General features: G+C 40.3%; 1 protein-coding gene across 3 annotated transcripts in view; it reads left to right on the forward strand.

The window, feature by feature from the left end:
* The window catches only part of SANBR (SANT and BTB domain regulator of CSR), a gene marked incomplete at both ends in the record, with an annotated part of 69049 nt that overhangs the window by 12738 nt on the left and 34341 nt on the right, over nucleotides 1-21970 (forward strand). For all 3 annotated transcript variants that reach the window (XM_080712039.1, XM_080712041.1, XM_080712040.1), the window contains 5 exons: nucleotides 3529-3767; nucleotides 13948-14006; nucleotides 16315-16475; nucleotides 20828-20914; nucleotides 21016-21126. In XM_080712039.1, the coding sequence (XP_080568165.1) occupies nucleotides 3529-3767; nucleotides 13948-14006; nucleotides 16315-16475; nucleotides 20828-20914; nucleotides 21016-21126 (657 nt within the window). The remainder of the gene's footprint in view (nucleotides 1-3528; nucleotides 3768-13947; nucleotides 14007-16314; nucleotides 16476-20827; nucleotides 20915-21015; nucleotides 21127-21970) is intronic.

The raw sequence follows: 21970 nt of genomic DNA on the forward strand, positions 1-21970 counted from the left end.
GGGTTTTTTGGTGGCTTTTGTTTGTTGGTTTTTTGTTTTGTTTTGGTTGGTTGGTTTTTTTTTTGTTTGTTTGTTTTTGTTTTTTTGGGTTTTTTGTTTGTTTGTTTGTTTGTTTGTTTGGGGTATGGGGGATTGAACTCAGGGGCATTCTACCTCTAAGCTACACCCCAACTTTTTTTTTTTTTTTTTTTTTTGCAGGTCTGGGGATGGAACCCAGGGTCATTTGACCTCCGAGCTACACCCCCCTGCCCTATTTTTTGAAACAAGGTCTCACTGAGTTGCAGAGGGCCTCAGTAACTCATTAAGTAGCTGAGGCTGTCCACGAACTGTGATCCTCCAGTCTCAGCCTCCCAAATGCTGGGATTACAAGCATGTGCCACCACACCCGGCCCAACCCTTTTTTGTTCTGTTTTGTTTTTTGTTTTTGTTTTCTTCGTTTACGGTCTCACTATCGTGGAGGGCCTAAGTTGCTGAAGCTGGCTACAAACCTATGATCCTCCTTTCTCTGCCTCCCAAGTACTGGGACACAGCATATGCCACCATGCCTGGCTCTGTACCTTTATTTTTTTCATGTCATTAATTTATTTACAGACATATCTAGTATGCTGTGAATTCAAGAGTTGATGCAGTTTTCAAAGAGATTATACTTCTTAAAACATTCTTCATATTAGTTAATGGATGCATCAAAACATCCTTCTTTCTTAAGCAGTTGGAGTCTTATTTAAAGAAAGGTGTAGCAGCCGGGCATGGTGGCCCACGCGCTTGGGAGGCAGAGACAGGAGGATCGCGCAGATTTGAAGCTAGCCTCTCTGGCTTAAGAGACCCTGTTTCCAAATAAAAATAATATAAAATAGGTCTCTGGGAGTGTAGCCTGGAGGTAGAAGGGTTTCCAGGAACCCCAGTACCACCAAAAAAAAAAAAAAACACCCAAAAAATGTCCGATGCATTATTTAAACGTGTGTGTGTGTGTGTGTGTGTGTGTGTGTGTGTGTGTGTGTGTTACTAGGAATTTAACCCAGGGATATTTATTTTTTATTTGGTGGTATGGGGATGGAACCCAGGGGCCTTTACCTCTGAGCTATACTCCCAGACCTATTTTATATTTTATTTGGAAGCAGGGTATCACTAAGTTGCCCAGAGCCTGACTAAATAGCTGAGGCTGGCTTCGAAACTGTGTGATCCTCCTGTCTCAGCCTCCCAATTACTGGGATTACAAGCGTGTGCCACCACGCCCAGCTCAAACCCAGGGATGTTTTTATCTCCAAACTACACTCCCTACCATATACATATTTTAAAACTATTTATTTATTTATTTATTTATTTATTTATTTATTTATGGTATTGGAAGTTGAATCCAAAGACATTCTACCTCCAAGCTACACCCACTTTTTAAAATATTTAAATTAAGCAAGACCCTGTTTCAAAAAGAAAAAATTTTAAAAAGGGGTAGGAATGTAGCTCAGAGGTAGAATGCCTTTGGGTTCAATCCCTAGTACCATGAATGAATGAATGAATGAATGAATGAATGAATGAATGAAATGAATAAAGCTGGGCATGGTGGCAAGCACTTATAATCTCAGTACTTGGGAGGCTGAGACAGAAGGATCGAAGGTTCTAAGGTAGCCTCAGCAAATAGCGAGACTTTCATCAACCTAGTGAGACCCTGTTTCAAAATAAAAATAAAATAAATTTTAAAAATAATAATAAGGCTAAAGATGTAGCTTGGACGTAGAATGCCCTAGGTTAAATTCCTAGTGCCAAATAAATAAATGAGCAAACAAAAAATAATATATATATTTTGGTGATAGTATTAGGGATTGAACCACTGAACTATGCCTCAAGCCCTGTTTTATTTTTTTTATTTTGAAATGATCTGGCTAAGTTGCTGAAAGTCTTCTTAAGTTGCTGAGGTTCACCTCGAACCTGTCTCAGCCTCACAAATACTGAGATTACAGGCATGTGCTGTTGTGCCTGGCTTATTTTTTTTAAGTATGTAAATAAGAGTTTGGCTCAAGTCTGTAATCCCAGCATTTGGGAGGCTGAGATAGGAGGATTACGGTTCTCCGACAGCTTCAGCTCAGTGAGGCTCTTTGTGACTCAGTGAGACCCTGTTTCAAAATAAAGAATAAAAAATAGGACTGGAGATGTACCTTGAATGTAAAATGCCCCTGGGTTCCATCCCCAGTACCGCAAAAAAAAATATATATATATATATATTCTAATGACTACAATTTACATATTTCTTTTAAGTTTTTATTTTTTTGCAGTACTGAAGATGGAACTCAGGGGCATCCTACCTCCGAGCTAACCCCCCCCCGCCCTGTTTTTTTTTTTTTCTTTTCCTCTTTGTGTGTGTGTGTGTGTGTGTGTGTGTGTGTGTGTGTGTGTTGCTGGGGATTGAACCCAGGGGCATTTTACCTCCAAGCTACACCCCAGCTTGATTTTTTTATTCTTTATTTTGAAATGGGTCTCACCTAATTGTGGAGGGCCTCACTAAGTATCTGAGGCTGGCTGGGAACCCACAATCCTCCTGTCTCATTCTCCCAAGTACTGGGACTACAAATGTGTGCCACCATGCCCCGCTGTTTTTTCTCTTTCAAAAGTATGGAACTTTTGGCATTTAATATACTATTTCTCTTCCATACCCATATAACTATGTAAATTGATATTTTAAGTTTCTCACAATAATTAAAATTCATCTCTTAATTTTTCTTTGGGAATTGGTGGGGTGTGTGTGTGTGTGTGTGTGTGTGTGTGTGTGTGTGTTACTGAGGATTGAACCCAGCGGCATTCTACCTCTGAGCTATACCCCCAGTCCTATTTTATTTTTTATTTTGAAAGACTCACTAAGTTTGGAAGGGCATCACTAAATTGCTGAGGCTGGTCTCAAATCTGTAATCATCCTAACACAGCCTCCCAAGTACTAGGATTACATGCATATGCCACCACACCTGGCTATTATTATTATTATTATTATTATTTTTTTTGGTGGTACTAGGAATGCAACCCAGGGACCTTCTACCTCTGGGCTACACTCCCAGACCTATTTCTTATTTTTTATGTGGAAACAGGGTCTCTTAAGTCAGCAGAGACTGGCTTCAAACCTGTGTGATCCTCCAGTCTCAGCCTCCCAAGCGCGGGTATTACAAGTGTGTGCCACCACACCCGGCCTATTATTTTTTTTAAATATACTTGTATTGGTGCATTGTAGTCTCATTACATAGTTCAGACAAGAACTGCTATTATTTGTATAAACTGTAACATAACTTGAAAAATAAATTTTAAACTATGTAAATTATTAGTCCCTTAATGTTTAATTAAATCAGTAGCATACTAAAATTAGTTATAAAATAAATGAAGTTTGCAAGACACTTTTAAAAAATTCTGCATGTCAAAACTCTGTAAAACTGATTTGTGGTCAAAATCTTCAAAAATATCCTGTTCTCTTACCTCCACTAAATGTCAGCATTCTTGGACCCTCTTCTAAAACACTAATACTTTCATTTCTGTGTAACATTTTTTATGAAGGCCAAACATGGTGATCCATGTATGTGATGAAGGAAAAAACTTGAAAGAAGATTTTATTTGCCCACGAGATCTTTTGATATCAGAAATGAAGTACTTTGCTGAATATTTATCTATGGATGCCCAGCGCTGGGAAGAGGTGGACATTTCAGTTCATTGTGACGTTCACATATTCAACTGGTTGATAAAATATGTTAAAAGGAACACTAAGGAGAATAAGGAGTGTGAGATGCCCACTTTAGGTAAAAGACAATCTGTTGCTTCTTTTCTAGTGAAACTTGTGTGTCACCTGGTACTTGTTTCAGGCCAGAAGTGAAGTATAGAAAATTGTTTGAGCATTAGTAGTTATGTTCTTAGTACTAATAGTAAAATGATATCTCATCATTTTTAGGTATCTAGTTAAATTATAGTATATTTATGGTAAATGAACAGGTCTCTAGATCAGCAATTCTTAACATATGACATGTGGAGCATGTAGTTTTTTGTTTTGTTTTGTTTTGTTTGCGGTACTGAGGATGGAACCCAGGGGCATTCTACCTACGTGCTACACCTTCTTGCCCTATTTTTTTATTCTTTTTTTTCCTTTTAGTTTTTATTTTTATTTTTATTTTTTTTAGAGAAGGTCTCACTAAGTTGCAGAGAGCCTCACTGCATACATAGCTGAGGCTGTCCGCAAACTGCGATCCTCCGATCTCAGCCTTCCGAATGCTGGGATTGCAAGCATACGCCACCACACCCAGCTACCCATGGTTTTTAGAGAGTCTACAAGGACAAAACAATTCACGTAATAGTGCCAAGATGTTATTTATCTTTTTTACAAATGTTAGGGTTTGCAAAAGTAATAGCAAAACTGATGGAGCTTCAGAGGTAGAACACCCCTGGGTTCAATCCCCAGTACCACAAAACAAAAAAAAACTGTTGGAGCTTTAATAAAAATTTAGGTAGGGGTGCCAAACTGTAGTAGTAATTATATTGAACACCATTAAGAAGGAAAAAAGAAAGAGAGAAAATATAAGTTCACTTAATGTCTTTGATGAAACTATAAAAATTAACAATTTTATTAAATCTCAATCCTTGAATTATTAATTCTGTATAGATAAAGTGCAGTGGACCATGCTTATAATCCCAACTACTTGGGAGTCTGAAACAGGAGGATCAGCAAGTTTGAGGCCAGCCTGGGCAACTTAATGAGACCTCATATAAAAAACAAATAAATTACATCTGGGTGTAGTGGCACATGCCTGTAATCCCAGTATTTAGGAGGCTGAGACAGGTGGATTGCAGGTTCAAGGCCAGCCTCAGCAACTTATAATGGTCTTCTCCAATTTAGAGCCTACTTCAAAATAAAATAGGTTGGGGTGTAACTTGGAGGTAGAATGCCCCAGCTAGATTCAATCCCCAGTACCACTAAATAAATAAATAGGCTTGGGATATAGCTCCATGTTAGAGTGCTTAGCTAACGCTCATTTAAAAAAAAAAAAAAAAAAAGCTTGTGTGAAAAAAGTGGAAGTGCTTGTCTATTACACACCAGTATATGATAATGGTTATCTTGAGGAAAAGTACTTGGGCAATTGAGTTGTAAGCTAAACTACCTGCAGTTTTTGTTGTTGTTGCTTTTTTTTTTTGTACTGGGGATTGAATTTGGGGGCATTTTACCTCTGAACTAGACCCTCAGCCTTTATTATTTTTTAATTTTGAAACAAGGTGTCAGCTGAGTTGCTGAGGGTCTTACTAAATTGTTGAAGCTAGCCTGGAACCTGCAATCCTACTGTCTCAGCCTTCCAAGTTCAAGGATTATAGGTGTGTGCCACCACAGCCAGCTTGCTACTGTCTCTTAAGAAACTACCACTTGTCATGCCGGGCGTGGTGGCGCACGCTTGTAATCCCCGCGCTTGGGAGGCAGAGACAGGAGGATCGCGCAGGTTCGAAGGGGCTTAGGAGACCCTGTTTCCAAATAAAAATGTAAAAATAGGTCTGGGAGTGTAGCCCGGAGGTAGAAGGGCTTCCAGGAACCCCAGTACCACCAAAAAAAAAAAAAAAAGAAAAAAAAGAAACTACCACTTGTCAAATATTGGTGGAACATCAAAGAAGGCTACCCACAAATTGAATGCAAAATATGATACAGATTTCAGCTGCTTTTTTTCTTTTCCTTGTAATGGGAATTGAACCTAGGAGCATTCTATCTCTTATGACACCCCGTCCCCCCCCTTTTTTTTGGTATGTGTGTGTGGTACTAGAGATTGAGAGGTATTCTACCTCTGAGCTACACTCCCAACCCTACTTTATTTTTTATTTTGAAACAGGATCTCACAAGTGGATGAGAGTCTCACTCTTTCTGAAGCTCTCCTCAAATCTATGATCCTCTTGTCTCTGCCTCTCAGTACTGGGATTATAGGCATTTATCACCATGCTCGGTTTAATTATTATTATTAATTTTTTGTAGTACTAGGGATTGAACTCAGGGGCATTCTACCTCAGAGCTACACCCCCAGCCCAATTTTTTATTCTTTATTTTGAAACAGGGTCTCACTACGTTGCAAAGAGCCTCACTAAGTAGCTGAGGCTTTCCTCGACCACGATCCTCCATCTTAGCCTCCCAAATGCTGGGATTACAAGTGTGCACCATCGAACCCCGTTTATTATTTTTATTTTGAAACTGGGTCTTTCTAAATTGCTGAGGCTGGCCTTGAACCTTCAATCATCCTGTCTCAGCTTTCCAAATATTGGGATTACAGATATACACAACCATGCCTGGCTTCTAGCTGTCTTCTGTTATGTCAAATATTGAAGAGATTTGTAAAAATTGTCAAACCGTGCTATTCTTTTCATTGATTATTATTTTTATATGGGACATACTGAGGATTGAACCCCAGGGACATTCTTTTTACTTTTTTATTATTTTTATTTTATTTTATTTGAGGGTCTGGGGATGGAATGCAGGGGCATTCTACCTCTGAGCTACAATCTCTGTCCTATTTTTTTTTTTTTTTTGAAATGGTCTCACAAAGTTGCTGAGGGCCTCACTAAAGTAGCTGAGGCTGTCCCCAAACTGCAGTCCTCCTGTGTCAGCCTCCCAAATGCTGGGATTACAAGTGTGCACTACCACGCCCAGCTCCTTTTTATTTTTTGTTTTGTTTTTATTTTTTTATTTTCTTGTGGTACTGGGGTGGAACCCAGAGGCTTTTCTACCTCCGGGCTATACTCCCAGACCTATTTTATACTTTATTTGAAAACAGGGTCTCACTAAGTTGCTGAGAGCCTCACTAAGTAGCTGAGGCTGGCTTCGAACCTGTGCGATCCTCTTGTCTCAATCTTCCAAGCACTGGGATTACAAATGTGCACCACCATGCCTGGCTTTATTTTTTGTTTTGAAACAGGTTCTTACTAGGTTGCTGAGACACTCACTATGTTGCTGGAGCTGTCACCAAACCTATGATCCTCTTGTCTCAGCCTCTCAAGTACTAGGATTATAGGCATGCTTCACCATGCCTTTCTCACTGATTAATTTTTACAAAATATGTTAACCTGAGCTTAGCACAGTGATGCATGCTTGTAATCCCCGTACTTGGAAGGCTGAGACAGGAGGATGACAAGTTCATGGCCAGCCTCAGCTACTTAGTGAGGCCCTCCACAACTTAGATCCTGTATCAAAACAAAGAATAAAAAATAGGGCTAGGGGTATAGCTTTGAGGTAAAATGGCCCTAGGTTCAATCCCCAGTACCACACACACACACAAAAGAAAATATTAATCTGTAATAGGCTTAGATTCTTTTTAAACAAATAAATATCTTTATTTGTTTGCATAGTTTCTAGTATGGTGAATACTGGTAGATATAACCCACATAAATAAAAACTATTTAGCTGAGTGTGGTGGTGCACGCTTGTAATCCCCATGCTTAGGAGGCTGAGACAGGAGGATCGCACAGGTTCAAAGCCAGCCTCAGCTACGTAGTGAGGCTCTCAGCAACTTAGTGAGACCCTGTTTCCAAATAAAGTATAAAATAGGTCTGGGAGTGTAGCCCAGAGGTAGAAAGCCCCTGGGTTCCACCCTCAGTAACACACACACACACACACACACACACACACACACACACACACAACTATTTAGGATTCTCAGTTTTTGAGATTCTAAAGCAATCCTAAAAAAAAATTTGAGACCCAGTATTGTAAACGATAAGAATAACAAGAAGTCAGGCATTATGGCTCACGCCTATAATCTCAGTACTGAGGAGGCTGGTTCAAAGAGAGCCCCAGCAACATAGTGAGACCTTCACCAACCCAGCAAGATCCTGTTTCAAAATAAAAAATAAAATAGAGAACTGGGCATAGTGGCCCACACTTGTAATCCTAGTACTTGGGAGGCTGAGACAAGAGGATTGCAGGTTCAAGGACAGCCTTAGCAAGTAACTTGTGAGACTCTCATCAACCTAGTGAGACTCTTGTTTCCAAATAAATAAAATCAGTCTAGGGGTGTAGCTTGGAGGTAGAATGCCCCTGGGTTTGATTCCCAGTACCTAAAAAAATAATGCCTTGTGTGGTAGCACATGCTTGCCTGTAATCCCAGCATTTGGGAAGCTAACACTGTAATATCACAGATTCAAGGCCAGCCTCCTCCATTTAGCAAGACCCTCACCAGTTTAGTAAGACCCTGTTTCAAAATAAAAAATAAGTTAGGGCTGGGGTGTAGTAGCTCAGGGATATAATGCCCCTGGGTTCAGCCTCCAATACCAAAAATAAAATAAGCCTTGGGAGATGGATGTGGTGTCCCACGCGAGTAATACCAGCATTTGGGAGGAGGCTGAGACAGGAGGATCACAGTTTGCGAACAGCCTCAGGTACTTAGGAAGGCCCTTTGTAACTCAATGAGACCCTGTTTTTGTTTTTGTTTGTTTAGTGGTACTGGGGTTCCTGGGAACCCTTCTACCTCCAGGCTATACTCCCAGACCTATTTTATATTTTTATTTGGAAACAGGATCTCTTAAGCCAGCAAAGCTGGCTTTGAACCTGCGCGATCCTCCTGTCTCTGACTCCCAAGCACGGGATTACAAGCATGTGCCACCACGCCTGGCGATGAGACCCTGTTTTAAAATAAAAAATTGGGCTGAGAGTGTAGCTCAAAGTTAGAATACCCCTGGGTTCCATCCCCAGTACTGCAAAATAATAATAATAATGAGAAGGAGGAGAAGAGGAAGAGGCAGCAGCAGCCACCTTGGGATGTACATTGGAGGTAGAATGCCCCTTGGTTCAATCCCCAGTACCACTAAAATAAATAAATAAATAAATAAATAAATAAGGAATAACAATCTTTAAGAGGGCATAGACTTGTATACAAAATGACACTTGTGATTATTAATAAAGTATCTGGCCGGGCGTGGTAGCACACGCTTGTAATCCCCGCGCTTGGGAGGCAGAGACAGGAGGATCGCGCAGGTTCGAAGCCAGCCACTGGCTTAGGAGACCCTGTTTCCAAATAAAAATGTAAAAATAGGTCTGGGAGTGGAGCGCGGAGGTAGAAGGGCTTCCAGGAACCCCAGTACCACCAAAAAAATAAAAAATAATAAAAAAATAAAGTATCTGTATTAGAATTGCTACTTATAGAATTTTCAAAATATTTTAAACTAGCCAGGCATGGTAGTACACCTCTAATCCAAGTACTTGAAGGATCCCAGATTCAAAGATAGCCTCAGCCACTTAGTGAGAATTTTTTTATTTTGGGGGTACTGGGGGTGAACTCAGGGGTATTCTACCTCCGAGCTACACCCCAGCCTTATTTTTATTTTTAAATGGTCTCACTAGGTTGAAAGATTCTCACTAGGTAAGGCTATTTTTGAACCTGTAATCCTCCTTTCTGGGCCTCCCAAGTACTGGGATTGCAGGTGTGTACTACCATGTCCAGCACAAGACCCTATTTCAAAATTTAAAAAAATCAGGCTAAGTTATAGCTCTGAGATAGAATTCCCAGTGCCACAAAAAAAATATTTACTTTAACTTTTATTAAAAGATAAATCTGCAGCTGGGCGTGGTAGTGCATGCTTGTAATCCCCGCGCTTGGGAGGCTGAGACAGGAGGATCGCACAGGTTCAAAGCCAGCCTCAGCTACTTAGTGTGGCTCTCAGCAACTTAGTGAGACCCTGTTTCCAAATAAAATATAAAAAATAGGACTAGGAGTATAGCCCAGAGGTAGAAAGCCCCTGGGTTCCACCCCAGTACCACCAAAAAAAAAAAAAAGATAAATCTGTACTAACAGTATAAAATTATTCTGAAGTTGTTTATAGTTTATTGTATTATAGATACCAAATTAATGGGAATGGTTTCTAGGAGTCTTTGAATTAAATGGGCAGACTGATAGCCAGGCATGGTCGCGCACGCTTGTAATCCCAGCATTTGGGAGGCTGAGACCAGAGGATTGCAGTTCGCGGACAGCCTTAGCTACTTAGTGAGGCCCTCAGTAACTTAGTGAGACACTGTTTCAAAATAAAGAATAAGAAATAGGGCAGGGGATGTAGCTTGGAGGGCGAATGCCCCTGGGTTCCATCCCCAGACCCAATAAATAAATAAATAAATAAATAAATAAATAAATAACCAGATTGCTAAATCAGAATTTTTAGTTAGTCTCCCAGGCGTGGTGGCCAATGCTTGTAATCCTAGCATTTGGGACTCTAAGATAGGATCATGGTTCACAGACAGCATCAGCTACTTAGTGAGGCCCTTTGCAACTCAGTGAAATGCTGTTTCAAAATAAAGAATCAAAATATGACTGGGGGTATAGCTCAGAGGTAGAATGCCCCTGCATTCCATCCCCAGTACCACAAAAAAAAAAAAAAAAAAAAAGAATTTTTTAGTCAGAGTCCAGAGATTCTGCTGGGCATGGTAGTGCATGCTTGTAATCCTAGTACTTGGGAGGCTGAGACAGGAGTATCACAGGTTCTCTGCCAGCCTCAGCTACTTAGTTTCAGAATTTAAAAAATTAAATAAAGTAAAATAAGATAAGTGCCGGGTGTGGTGGTGCACGCTTGTAATCCCTACACTTGGGAGGCTGAGACAGGAGGATCACACGGGTTCGAAGCCAGCCTCGGCTACTCAGTGAGGCTTCCAGCAACTTAGTGAGACCCTGTTTCCAAATAAAATATAAAAAAGGTCTGGGAGTATAGCCCGGAGGTAGAAAGCCTCTGGGTTACACCCCCAGTATACCCCCCCAAAAAAAAGAGATAAAGTAAAATAAGATAAAAATAAAGTAAAATAAAAATAAAATAGTTCTATTTCCAGTACCACAAAAAAACATACTAGCATTAGAGGTGCACACCACCCAGCCTGGCTTATAAAACCAATATTTAATATAACTAGGAAATACTAAAATGCTTAATTAAATCTCTAATAATCCAGGTATTGGCTTTTTTTTTTTCTTTTTGCAGCACTGGGGATGGAACCCAGGGTCTTTCTACCTCCAAGCTACATCCTCAGTCCTATTTTTTTATATTTTCTTATTTATTTATTTATTTATTTATTGCGGTACTGGGGATGGAACCTAGGGACATTATACCTCCAAGCTATACCCCAGGATCTATTTTTTATTATTTATTTTCAAACAGGGTCTCACTAGTTGCAAAGGGCTTCACTAAGTAGTAGCTGAGGCTGTCCTTGAACTGCAGTCCTCCTGTCTCAGCCTCCCAAATGCCGGGATTACAAGTGTGCACCACTACCCCCTGGCCTTATTCTTTATTTTGAAGCAAGGTCTCACTGAGTTGCTAAGGGGAAGTACTGGGGTTTTTTTGTTTCTTTGTTTTGTTTTGTTTTGTTTTGGCAGTACCAATGGGCATTGTCCCTCTGAGCTACACCCCCAGCCCTATTTTTTTTAGAATTTATTTATTTATTCTTTATGGTGCTGGGGATGGAACTAAGGGGCATCCTACCTCTGAGCTATATCCCCAGCCTTATTATTATTCATTTTGAAACAGAGTCTCACTGAGTTGCAAAGGGCCTAAGTAGCTGAGGCTGTCTGTGAATCACAATCCTCCTGTTTCAGCCTCCCAAATGCTGGGATTACAAGCATGCACCACCATGCCCAACCTTTTTTGTTTTTTGTTTTTTTTTTGTTTGTTTGTTTTTGGTGGTACTGAGGGTGGAATCCAGGGGCTTTTTCTATCCCTGGGCCATACTCCCAGACCTATTTTATACTTCATTTGGAAACAAGGTCTCACTAAATTGCTGAGAGCCTCACTAAGTAGCTGAGGCTGGCTTTGAACCTGTGCGATCCCCCTGTCTCAGCCTTCCAAGCAGTGGGATTACAAGCATGCACCACAGTGCCCCGCCCTTTTTTTTTTTTTTTGCGGGTCTGAGGATGAAACCCGGGGGCATTCAACCTCTGAGCTACACCCCCTGCCCTATTTTTTATTCTTCAGTTTTGAAACCGGTTCTCACAAAGTTGCAGAGGGCCTCACTAAGTAGCTGGGGCTGTCTGCAAACCATGATCCTCCAGTCTCAGCCTCCCGAATGCAGGTATTACAAGCATGTGCCACCACACCCAGCTTATTATTTTTTAAGCATGGTCACACTGAGTTGCGAAGGGCCCCCGACCAAGTAGCTGAGGTTGTCCATGAAATGCTATCCTCAGGTCTCCACCCCCTGAATACTGGGATTACTAACATACATCACAACGCCCAGCATAGGTACTGTTTTTTGGGTTTTTTTGGGGTGGTACTGGGGTTCCTGGAAACCCTTCTACCTCCAGGCTACACTCCCAGACCTATTTTATACTTTTTTATTTGGAAACAGGGTCTCTTGTCTCTTAAACTAGCGCGGCTGGCTTCGAGCCTGTGCAATCCTCCTGTCTCCGCCTCCCAAGTGTGGGGATTACAAGTGTGCACCACCACGCCCAACTCTTATCTTTTCATTTTGAAAGGAGGTTTTGCTAAGTTGCTGTTGGCATTGCTAAATTGCTACAGTGGCCTTGAACCTGTAATCTTTATGTTTCAGCCTCCCAAATGCTGGGATTATAGGCTTAATTAAATATTGTTCATACCAGCACTGAATTCCCCCCCCCCCCCCCCCCCCGCACTGAGGATGAAACCCAGGGGCATTCTGCCTTCGAGCTATACCCCCAGTCCTGTTTTTTAGTCTTTGTTTTGAAACAGGGTCTCACTGAGTTGCAAAGCGCCTCACTAAGTAGTAGCTGAAGCTGTCCTCAAACCGTAATCCTCCTGTCTCAGCCTCCCAAATGCGGGGATTACAAGCATGCGCCACCACACTCCAGCTCTGAACTTTTTTCTTTTTAAATTTTTTTTTTTTTTTTGGTGGTACTGGGGTTCCTGGAAGCCCTTCTACCTCCGGGCTACACTCCCAGTCCTATTTTTTAGGGTCTCCTAAGCCAGCGCGCGCGGCTGGCTTCGAACCTGCGCGATCCTCCTGTCTCCACCTCCCAAGCGCGGGGATTACAAGCGTGCGCCACCACACCTGGCTCTTTTTAATTTTTTAAAAAATAATTTCATGCCGGGCATCGTGGCGCATGCTTGTAAGCCCTGCTCTTGCGAGGCGGAGACAGGAGGATCGTGCAGGTTCAAAGCCAGCTTCTCTTAAGATACCCTGTTTCCAAATAAAAAATATGAAATAGGTCTGGGAGTGTAGCCCGTAGGTAAAAGGCCTCTGGGTTCCATCCCCAGTACCACCAAATAATAAGAATAATAAATTCACAAATAAATGTTTAATATTTTTTTATTTATTTTTTGGTGGTACTGGGGTTCCTGGAAACCCTTCTACCTTTGGGCTACATTCCCAGACCTATTTATATGTGTTTGTGTGTGTGTATATATATATTTAAAAAAAAAAAACAGGGTCTCCTAAACCAGCAAGGCTGGCTTCCAACCTGCGCAATCCTCCCGTCTCTGCCTCTCAAGCGCGGGGATTACAAGCGTGCACCACGACGCCTGGCATATTCTCAATATTTTTTTAAATTTTCTTACTGTAACTTTTGCATTTATCATATTGTCATTATACTTAATATGAATCTAAATCCAGAGCAAGTTTAATGTGTATTTTCTCTATAAGTTGATTTGGTACTGGGCATTGAACCCAAGGACATTCTATCCCCAAGCTACACCCCTAGCCCTGTTTTATTTTTTTACTTTGAAACAAGGTCTCACTAAGATACTGAAGATCTCATGTAATTGCTGAGGCTGTCCATGAACCTGTTATCCTCTGCCTCAGACTTCCAAGTACTGGAGTTACAGGCATGTGCTACTACACCCAACTTCTGTACCATAGGTTTTAACAGTGAAATTTTTTTTTGTACCTAAGCTGTATGATATAAGCAAGATTGTGTTAAATTGTTCTTATTAAGTATCATCCTTTTTTAAGGTGAGAAGGAGCCTGTTCTGCGGAGATTGAGGTACAAATCAAAAGGAAAATTTATTTTTTTTCTTTTTTAGAGCCAGCAAATGTTATTTCAATTCTTATTTCTTCAGAGTTTTTGAAAATGGATTCATTAGTAAGTATTAATTTTTTCCCTTTCAAATGTTTAGAAAATTTTAGGACTTCATACATAATAGTAGTATGAATAATATATAATATTATATATGCTATTAGAGTATGATCATATATAATTTTACTGTATAGTTATAGTAAAGTTATAGATATACTTTTTATCTTCATACTATAATAGTAGTATGAATAATATACAATTTTAGGATTTTGTACTATAATAGTAGTATGCTAATTCAAGATTATAAATTTATAGCCGGGGGTGGTGGTGCACACTTATAATCTCAGCATTTGGGAGGCTGAGACAGGAAAATTCATGGTTCACAGACATCCTTAGCTACTTCTTAGTGAGGCCCTTTGCAACTCAGTAAGACCCTGTTTCAAAATAAGGAATAAAAAAATAGGGCTGGAGGTGTAGCTCGGAGTTAGAATACCCCCCCCCCGGGGTTCTATCCCAGTAATGCAAAAAAAAGAAAAAAAGAAAAAAGATTGTAAATTTATTTGAATAAATCGCTCATGTTTGAAGGTACTTTGTTCTGTTCGGAAGCGGTTAAAACCACTAGATATTTATGTTTTACCTATAAAGCAAGCAGTTAAGGTGTAGATCATTGTTGTATTAGGTGCAACTAAATTGTTTGTTTGTTTGTTGTGGTACTGGGGATTGAACCCAGGGGCATTTTACCTTTAAGCTCCACCCACAACCTGATTTTTAATTTTTATTTTGAAACTGGATCTCACTAAGTTGCAGAGGGCCTCACAAGTTACTGAGGCTGTCTATGAACCTCCAATCCTCTTAGCTCAGCCTCCCAAGTACTGGGATTACAAGTGTGCACCACCATGCCTAGCTGGAACAACAGTATTAACTACACCAAAAGAGTTTTTTGCCCTACTACCAAATTAAAATTAGTTGGAATAAGCAGGGCATGGTGGCACACGCTTGTAATCCCAGTACATGGGAGGCTGAGACTGGAGAATCCTGGTTTGTGGCCACCTTGGCTACTTAGTGGGCCCTCTGCACCTTAGACACTGTTTCGAAATAAAGAATAAGCTGGGCATGGTGGCGCATGCGTATAATCCCAGCATTCAGGAGGCTGAGACTGGAGGGAGGCTGAGACTGGAGGATTGCAGTTCGCAGACAGCCTCAGCTACTTAGTGAGGCCCTCTGCAACTCAGTGAGACCGGGTTTCAAAATAAAGAATAAAAAATAGGGCAGGGGGTGTAGCCTGGAGGTCGAATGGCCCTGGGTTTCACCCCAGACCCTCAAAAAAAAAAAAAAAAAGAAAAGAAAAAAGAAAATAGTAGTAGTAGTAATAATAATAATAATAATAATAATAATAAATAATGACTAAAAAATTGAGCTAGGAGTATAGTTCAGAGGTAGAATGCCTCTGGGTCCAATTTCCAGTAACAAACACACACACACACACATTAGTTGGAATATATTTGTTTTGATATTAAAGTGATTTTTTATGCGTGTTTTACTTAGATATCTTTTTTTTTTTTTTTACAATACTGGGAATGCAACCCAGGATCATTCTACCTTTGAGCTATACCCCTAGCCCTATTTTTTTATTCCTTATGTTGAAACAGGGTCTCACTGAGTTGCAAAGAGCCTACTAAGTAGATGAGGCTGTCTGCAAACCGCTATCGTCCTGTCTCAGCCTCCCAAATGCTAGGATTACAGGTGTACACCACTATGCCCGGGGCCTTCTAGCTCTGAATGATAACCCCAGCCCTTTTTTTTTTTTTCAGTACCAAGGATTGAACCCAAGGACATTCTACCTCTAAGCTGCAGTCCCAGCCATATTTTTTATTTTTATTGATTGATTGATTGATTGATTGATTGATTGCGGTACTGAGGGTAGAACCCAGGGGCATCCTACCTCTGAGTACTTGGAAAGCTGTGACAGGAAGATCTCAGGTTTGAAGCCAACCTCAGCAGTTTAGTGAGATCCTGTTTCCAAATTTAAAAAAAAAAATTATAGCTGAATTTAATTATAGGAAGTCATGTAACTGTACATTTGAATATGCAGATTTAGATTTATACCTGCTACAACCATTAAAAAATGCATTACTGTTTGAAATAGAAAAGGCTGGAAGTAATTTTTTTAGGGGTGTGTATATACATGCATTTGTGCATGTAAATTCAAACTGCTGGACCACTTTAGAATGGGTAGATTACTCAGATAGGCAAAACTCAGTGGCTAGAAATACATGGATCAGGCTTTTAATGAATTTAACACTTGAAAAGTGTTGCTGTGATAATATTCTTTGTGCTCTTTTTCAGTATTCATTTTCTCTCCTGTGTTTTTTAGGTTGAACAATGTATTCACTACTGCCACGAAAATATGAATGCCATAGTAGCTACCCCTTGCAACATGAATTGTATTAACGCAAATCTTCTTACACGAATAGCTGATCTCTTCACACACAATGAAGTTGATGATTTAAAAGACAAAAAAGATAAGTTCCGGAGGTAATTTTTTAATTTAATTTCAAATCAAATGTTCCTATTAAAGAAATATATTTCTATTTAATTTAATGACATATTTTGAATATATTTCTGTTTTTTGTGAAAAGTGGCTTATGATAAAATTAGCAATTATTTTGTCTAATGAACATATGAGTATGTGGTGGTAGTAAATTATGTTAAAATTACAAAAATAGACTTCAGTATAATGAGGATGAGTGATATGAGAGGAGGTTACCAGTTGTTAAGACTTAGGGGCTGTTTAAGTCATAGCAAGGAGAATAGACTTTATTTTAGGTGTGGGTGGGAGGAGAGGGTTACATAAATCTGATTTAAGAGATCATTCTGGCTGCTATGTGAAGAATAGGCTTTAGGGATATAAGAAGCATAGAGGCCAGGCTTGGTAGCGCACGCTTGTAATCCCAGCACTCGGGAGGCTGAGACCAGAGGATCACGGTTCACGGACAGCCTCAGCTACTTAGCGAGGCCCTCTGCAACTCAGTGAGACCCCGTTTCAAAATAAAGAATAAAAAATATGGCAGGGGGTATAGCTCGGAGGTTGAATGCCCCTGGGTTCCATCCCCAAACACGCAAAAAAAAAAAAAAAAAGAGAGATGTATTCAGAGTTTAGTATATAGTCGTCTGATAGGAAATGAAATGGCTTACACTTGAGTAGAAGCAGTGTAACTAGAAAGTAGATGGGTTCTGTGTATGTTATTAAAAATATTTGACAGATTTGTGAGTGGGATGATGTAGATGAGAAAAGGATTTGATGAAAATTAGTAAGTTTTTCACTTGGATAGTAATGTCATTAATGGAGAAATGAAAGATTGAGAGGGGAAGGATTGAGGTGAGGGAAATCAAGAAGTAGATGTAGATCTTGTTGTAACTGAGTAATATACTTTGACATTCACACAGGATGGCAGGTAAGATATAAGGCTGTTTTGGTCAGGGCTTAAAATAGAAATTTGAAGCCAGGCATGGTGGCACACGCTTGTAATCCCAGCTTTCGGGAGGCTGAGACAGGAGGATCGCAGCTTGCGGACAGCCTCACTACTTAGTGAGGTCCTCTGCAATTCAGTAAGATTCTGTTTAAACATAAAGAATAAAAATAGGGCTGGGGGTGTAGCTTGGAGGTAGAATGCCCCTGGGTTCCATCCCCAGACCTGCAAAACACACACACACACACACACACACACACACACACACACACACACACACTTACTTACTTACTTAGAGGCTCAACAGACAGAGACTAGCCAAGATGTAGCCAGTGAGGGGTCTCAGCAGGAGACAGTAAAGAGGAAGGGAAAGCAGAAGGAAAGAAAGGGGCCAGGTGTGTGCGGTCTGGTCTCAGGCAGAGCACGATGGAAATGGAGTATGACTGGTTAGATTGATTTTTTTTTTTTTTTTTTTTTTTTTGGTGGCACTGGGGGTGGAACCCAGATGCTTTCTACCTCCGGGCTCTATTCCCAGACCTATTTTATATTTTGTTAGGAAACAGGGTCTCCCTAAGTTGCTGAGAGCCTCACTAAGTAGCCGAGGCTGACTTTGAACCTGGGCGATCCTCCTGTCTCAGCCTCCCAAGCACGGGGATTACAAGTGTGCGCCACCACGCCCAGCAACCGGTTAGATTTACAACAATTTTTTTTAGATGTTTTTCTCTGAATGGTTCTAAAAGGTTCAGCAACAGAAATGGAGAAAATGGAGATACTAGATTTATGTTTCTGTGCTGATCAGCATGATCCTTTAAAGAGGAAGATGTTGATGATGCAAAGGATTATCCAAGAATTCAGTCCTTGGGGATAAGGAGACAAAGTAGAATCATCAAAGAGCTAAATGCTTGAAAATGGCAATGGAATCCTGAATTCACATTTGGCCTTCACAAGCAGCAGATGTTACACAAGGAAAATTGGAGACAGGCAGGATATACGTTTGGAGTTAATGACAAATTTAAGAGACTTCAAATTCAGTTATATTGTGCAAAGTGATGAAGTAATTAATATTTATTCGATTCTTAATGCTATGGCTTGCACTTTTGTGTGTGTGTGTGTGTGGTACTGGGGATGGCATGCGCCACAATGCCTGGCTGGCTTGCACTCTTTAAAAACATTCTATCTTGAGCTGGGCGCTTGGGAGGCTGAGACAGGAGGATCGCGCGGGTTCGAAACCAGCCTCCGCTGGCTTAAGAGACCCTGTTTCCAAGTAAACAATATATAAAATAGGTCTGGGAGTGTAGCCCAGAAGGTAGAAGGCCCCTGGGTTACATCCCCAATTTAAAAAAAAATTCTATTACAAGCTTGTGCCAAGCGTGGTGGCACACACTTGCAATCCCAGCATTTGGGAGGCTGAGACAGGAGGATTGCGGTTCATGGCCAGGCTTGGCTACTTAGTGAGGCCCTTTGCAACTCAGTGAGATCCTGTTTCAAAATAAGAATAATGCCGGGCGTGGTGGCGCACGCTTGTAATCCCCAGGCTTGGGAGGCGGAGACAGGATCGCACAGGTTCAAAGCCAGCCACGCTGGCTTAAGAGACCCTGTTTCCAAATTTTTAAAAAGTATAAAAATAGGTCTGGGAGCATAGCCCGGAGGTAGAAGGGCTTCCAGGAACCCCAGTACCATCAAAAATAATAATAATAAAAAAATAAAGAATAAAAAATAGTGCTGGGGGTGTAGCTCAGAGGTAGAATGTCTCTGGGTTCCATTCCCAATACAGCAAAATAAAAAATAAAAACATTTTATCTTTTTTTATGGTACTAGGGATTGAACCTAGGGGCATTCTACTGGGTTACACCTCAAGCTCATTTATGTATGTATGTATGTATGTATGTATGTATGTATGTATGTACGTACATACGTACGTACTGGGGGTGGAACCCAGGAACTTTTCTATCTCCAGGCTACACTCCCAGACCTATTTTATATTTTATTTAGAAAGAAGGTCTCACTAAGTTGCTGAGAGTCTCACTAAGTAGCTGAGGCTGGCTTTGAACCTGTGATCCTCCTGTCCCAGCCTCCCAAGCACAGGGATTACAAGGGTGCACCACCACGCCCAGCTTTTTTTTTTTTTTTTTAACAGAGAGAGTCTTACTAAGATGCAGAGGGTTTACTAAATTGCTGAGGCTGGCCTGCAACCTATGATCCTCCTGTCTCAGCCTCACAAATACTGAGATTCAGGCATACTTTACCACATCTAGCAACATTCTTATTTAACCCCCATAAAACCTTATGAGTTTGGAATTATTAACCACATGCTGTAGATGAGAAAACAAAGTTAAGGGAAAGTAAGTTTGTAAAGATCATATACCTAGTTATTGGTAGACTTGAATTGTTAAATTTTCAAAATCTTTAACTTTGGGTTTTTTTATTTTTTCAGTACTAGAGGTTGAACCCAGGGGCATTTTACCTCCAAGCTACACCCCCAGCCCTATTTTTTATTTTTTATTTTGAAACAGGGTCTCACTAAGTTGCAGAATACCTCACTAAGTAGCTGAGGCTGTCCTCAAACTTGCAATCCTCCTGTCTCAGCCTCCCAAGTACTGAAAATCTTTTTTTTTTTTTTTTTTTTTTTTTTTTTTTTTTTTTGGTGGTACTGGGGTTCCTGGAAGCCCTTCTACCTCCGGGCTACACTCCCAGACCTATTTTTTTATTTTTTGGAAACAGTCTCTGAAGCCAGCACGGCTGGCGGCTGGCTTCAAACCTGCGTGATCCTCCTGTCTCCGCCTCCCAAGCACAGGGATTACAAGCGTGTGCTACGATGCCCGGCTCTGAAAATCTTTTTTTTAATTGCGGTATTGGGGGTTGAACCGGAGGGCATTCTACTACACCCCCAGCCATATTGTGTGTGTGTGTGTGTGTGTGTGTGTGTGTGTGTGTGTGTGTGTTTTGCTGGAGATTGAACCCAGGGGCATTCTGCCTCTGAGTTACACCTCCAGCCTGATTTTTTATTCTTTATTTTGAAACAGGGTCTCACTAAGTTGTGGAGGGCCTCACTAAGTAGCTGAACCTGGCCTCAAATTTGTGATCCTCCTGTCTCTCAGCCTCCCAAGTTACAGGATTACAAGCATGCATCACCATACCTGGCTCTGAAAATCTTTAACTTTGAATATTTTACAAATGATGTGAAGAGAGGGACATATCCATCTGTCTTGTTTTCTAGTGAAAATAGATTCTTGATCAAGCAGCTCATGTTCGTAGGCTTATTTACTTAGAATACCAAAAGTATGTTATAAACTCCCAAAAAGAGCATCTTTAAGTCTTTATTCATCTTATTTACATGTATATAAGTAGGTCAGTGTTTATTTTTATCACTATAAAGTAAATTAGAAAATTAATTTTTTGGTCATTTATTGTCAATAGTAAACTTTTTTGTAAGAAGATTGAGAGACTGTTTGATCCTGCGTACTTGAATCCAGATTCTCGGAGTAACGCGGCGACATTATACAGGTAATGTTTTTTCTTTGAAATGCTGTATAATACAGCTACATTCTTTAATTTACTATATTTAAAATATTTTGAATGATTTTTGTATCTTCTTTTGGTTATAGATGTTGTTTGTGTAAGAAACTTTTAACAAAAGAAACAGAAAGAAGAATTTCTTGCATTCCTGGAAAAATTAATGTGGATCGACATGGAAATATTGTCTATGTTCACATAAGGTATAGTGAAGAGAAAATGCAGCTTTTCTATGTAAATTTCCAGCCCATTTATAAAAGAACAGCTACTTTTGTAATGAATATAATAACATCTTTTCTGAACCTGATCTAACTTTAATTTAGAAAGATGCTACTCTCAAGAAAAATTTGTAAAAGCTACATTTTATTTACTAGGTAAATTTCATAATGACTAAAGAAAGCAGAAATGTAAAAATGTCTGCATTTTCTGGGCTTGGGGGCACATGCTTGTAATCCCAGTACTTGGGAGACTGAGACAGGTTCAAAGCCAGTCTCAGCAGCTCAGTGAGGCTAGCATCAAATTAGCAAGACTGAGTTTCCAAATAAAAAATAAAATAGGGCTGGGGGTATAGCTCAGAGGTAGGATACCCCTGCATTTCATCCCCAGTGCCATAAAAAGAAAAGTATATATCTTTTGACAACAGTTCACTGCTAGGAATTTATCCAAAGAGGTAATATCAGCTTTGTGAAACATTTAACGGCATCATTACTATATTAAATATATTAGCCAAAAAAGGGGGGGGACATCCAAATGATTAAAAGACTATACCTAAAATATAATAGTGTCACTAAATAAAACATAACTAATCAGTTCTCTTTCAGGGGAAAGAGTCCTGGGGATTGAACCACTCTTATCACCAAGCTATACCCCCCAGCCCTATTTATTTATACACATCTCGCTAAATTGCTGAGCCTGGTCTTGAACCTGTCACACTCCTGTCTCAGCCTCCCAGGTACAGGGATGACAGGTGTGTGCCACCATTCCCAGCTTAAATAACTTTGTGTGTGGCGGGAGGAGGGGAGTAACTGAATGCACTGTGGGATGCTG

Source organism: Muscardinus avellanarius (assembly GCF_963383645.1).
Source record: "Muscardinus avellanarius genome assembly, chromosome: 15".
NCBI lineage: Eukaryota > Metazoa > Chordata > Mammalia > Rodentia > Gliridae > Muscardinus > Muscardinus avellanarius.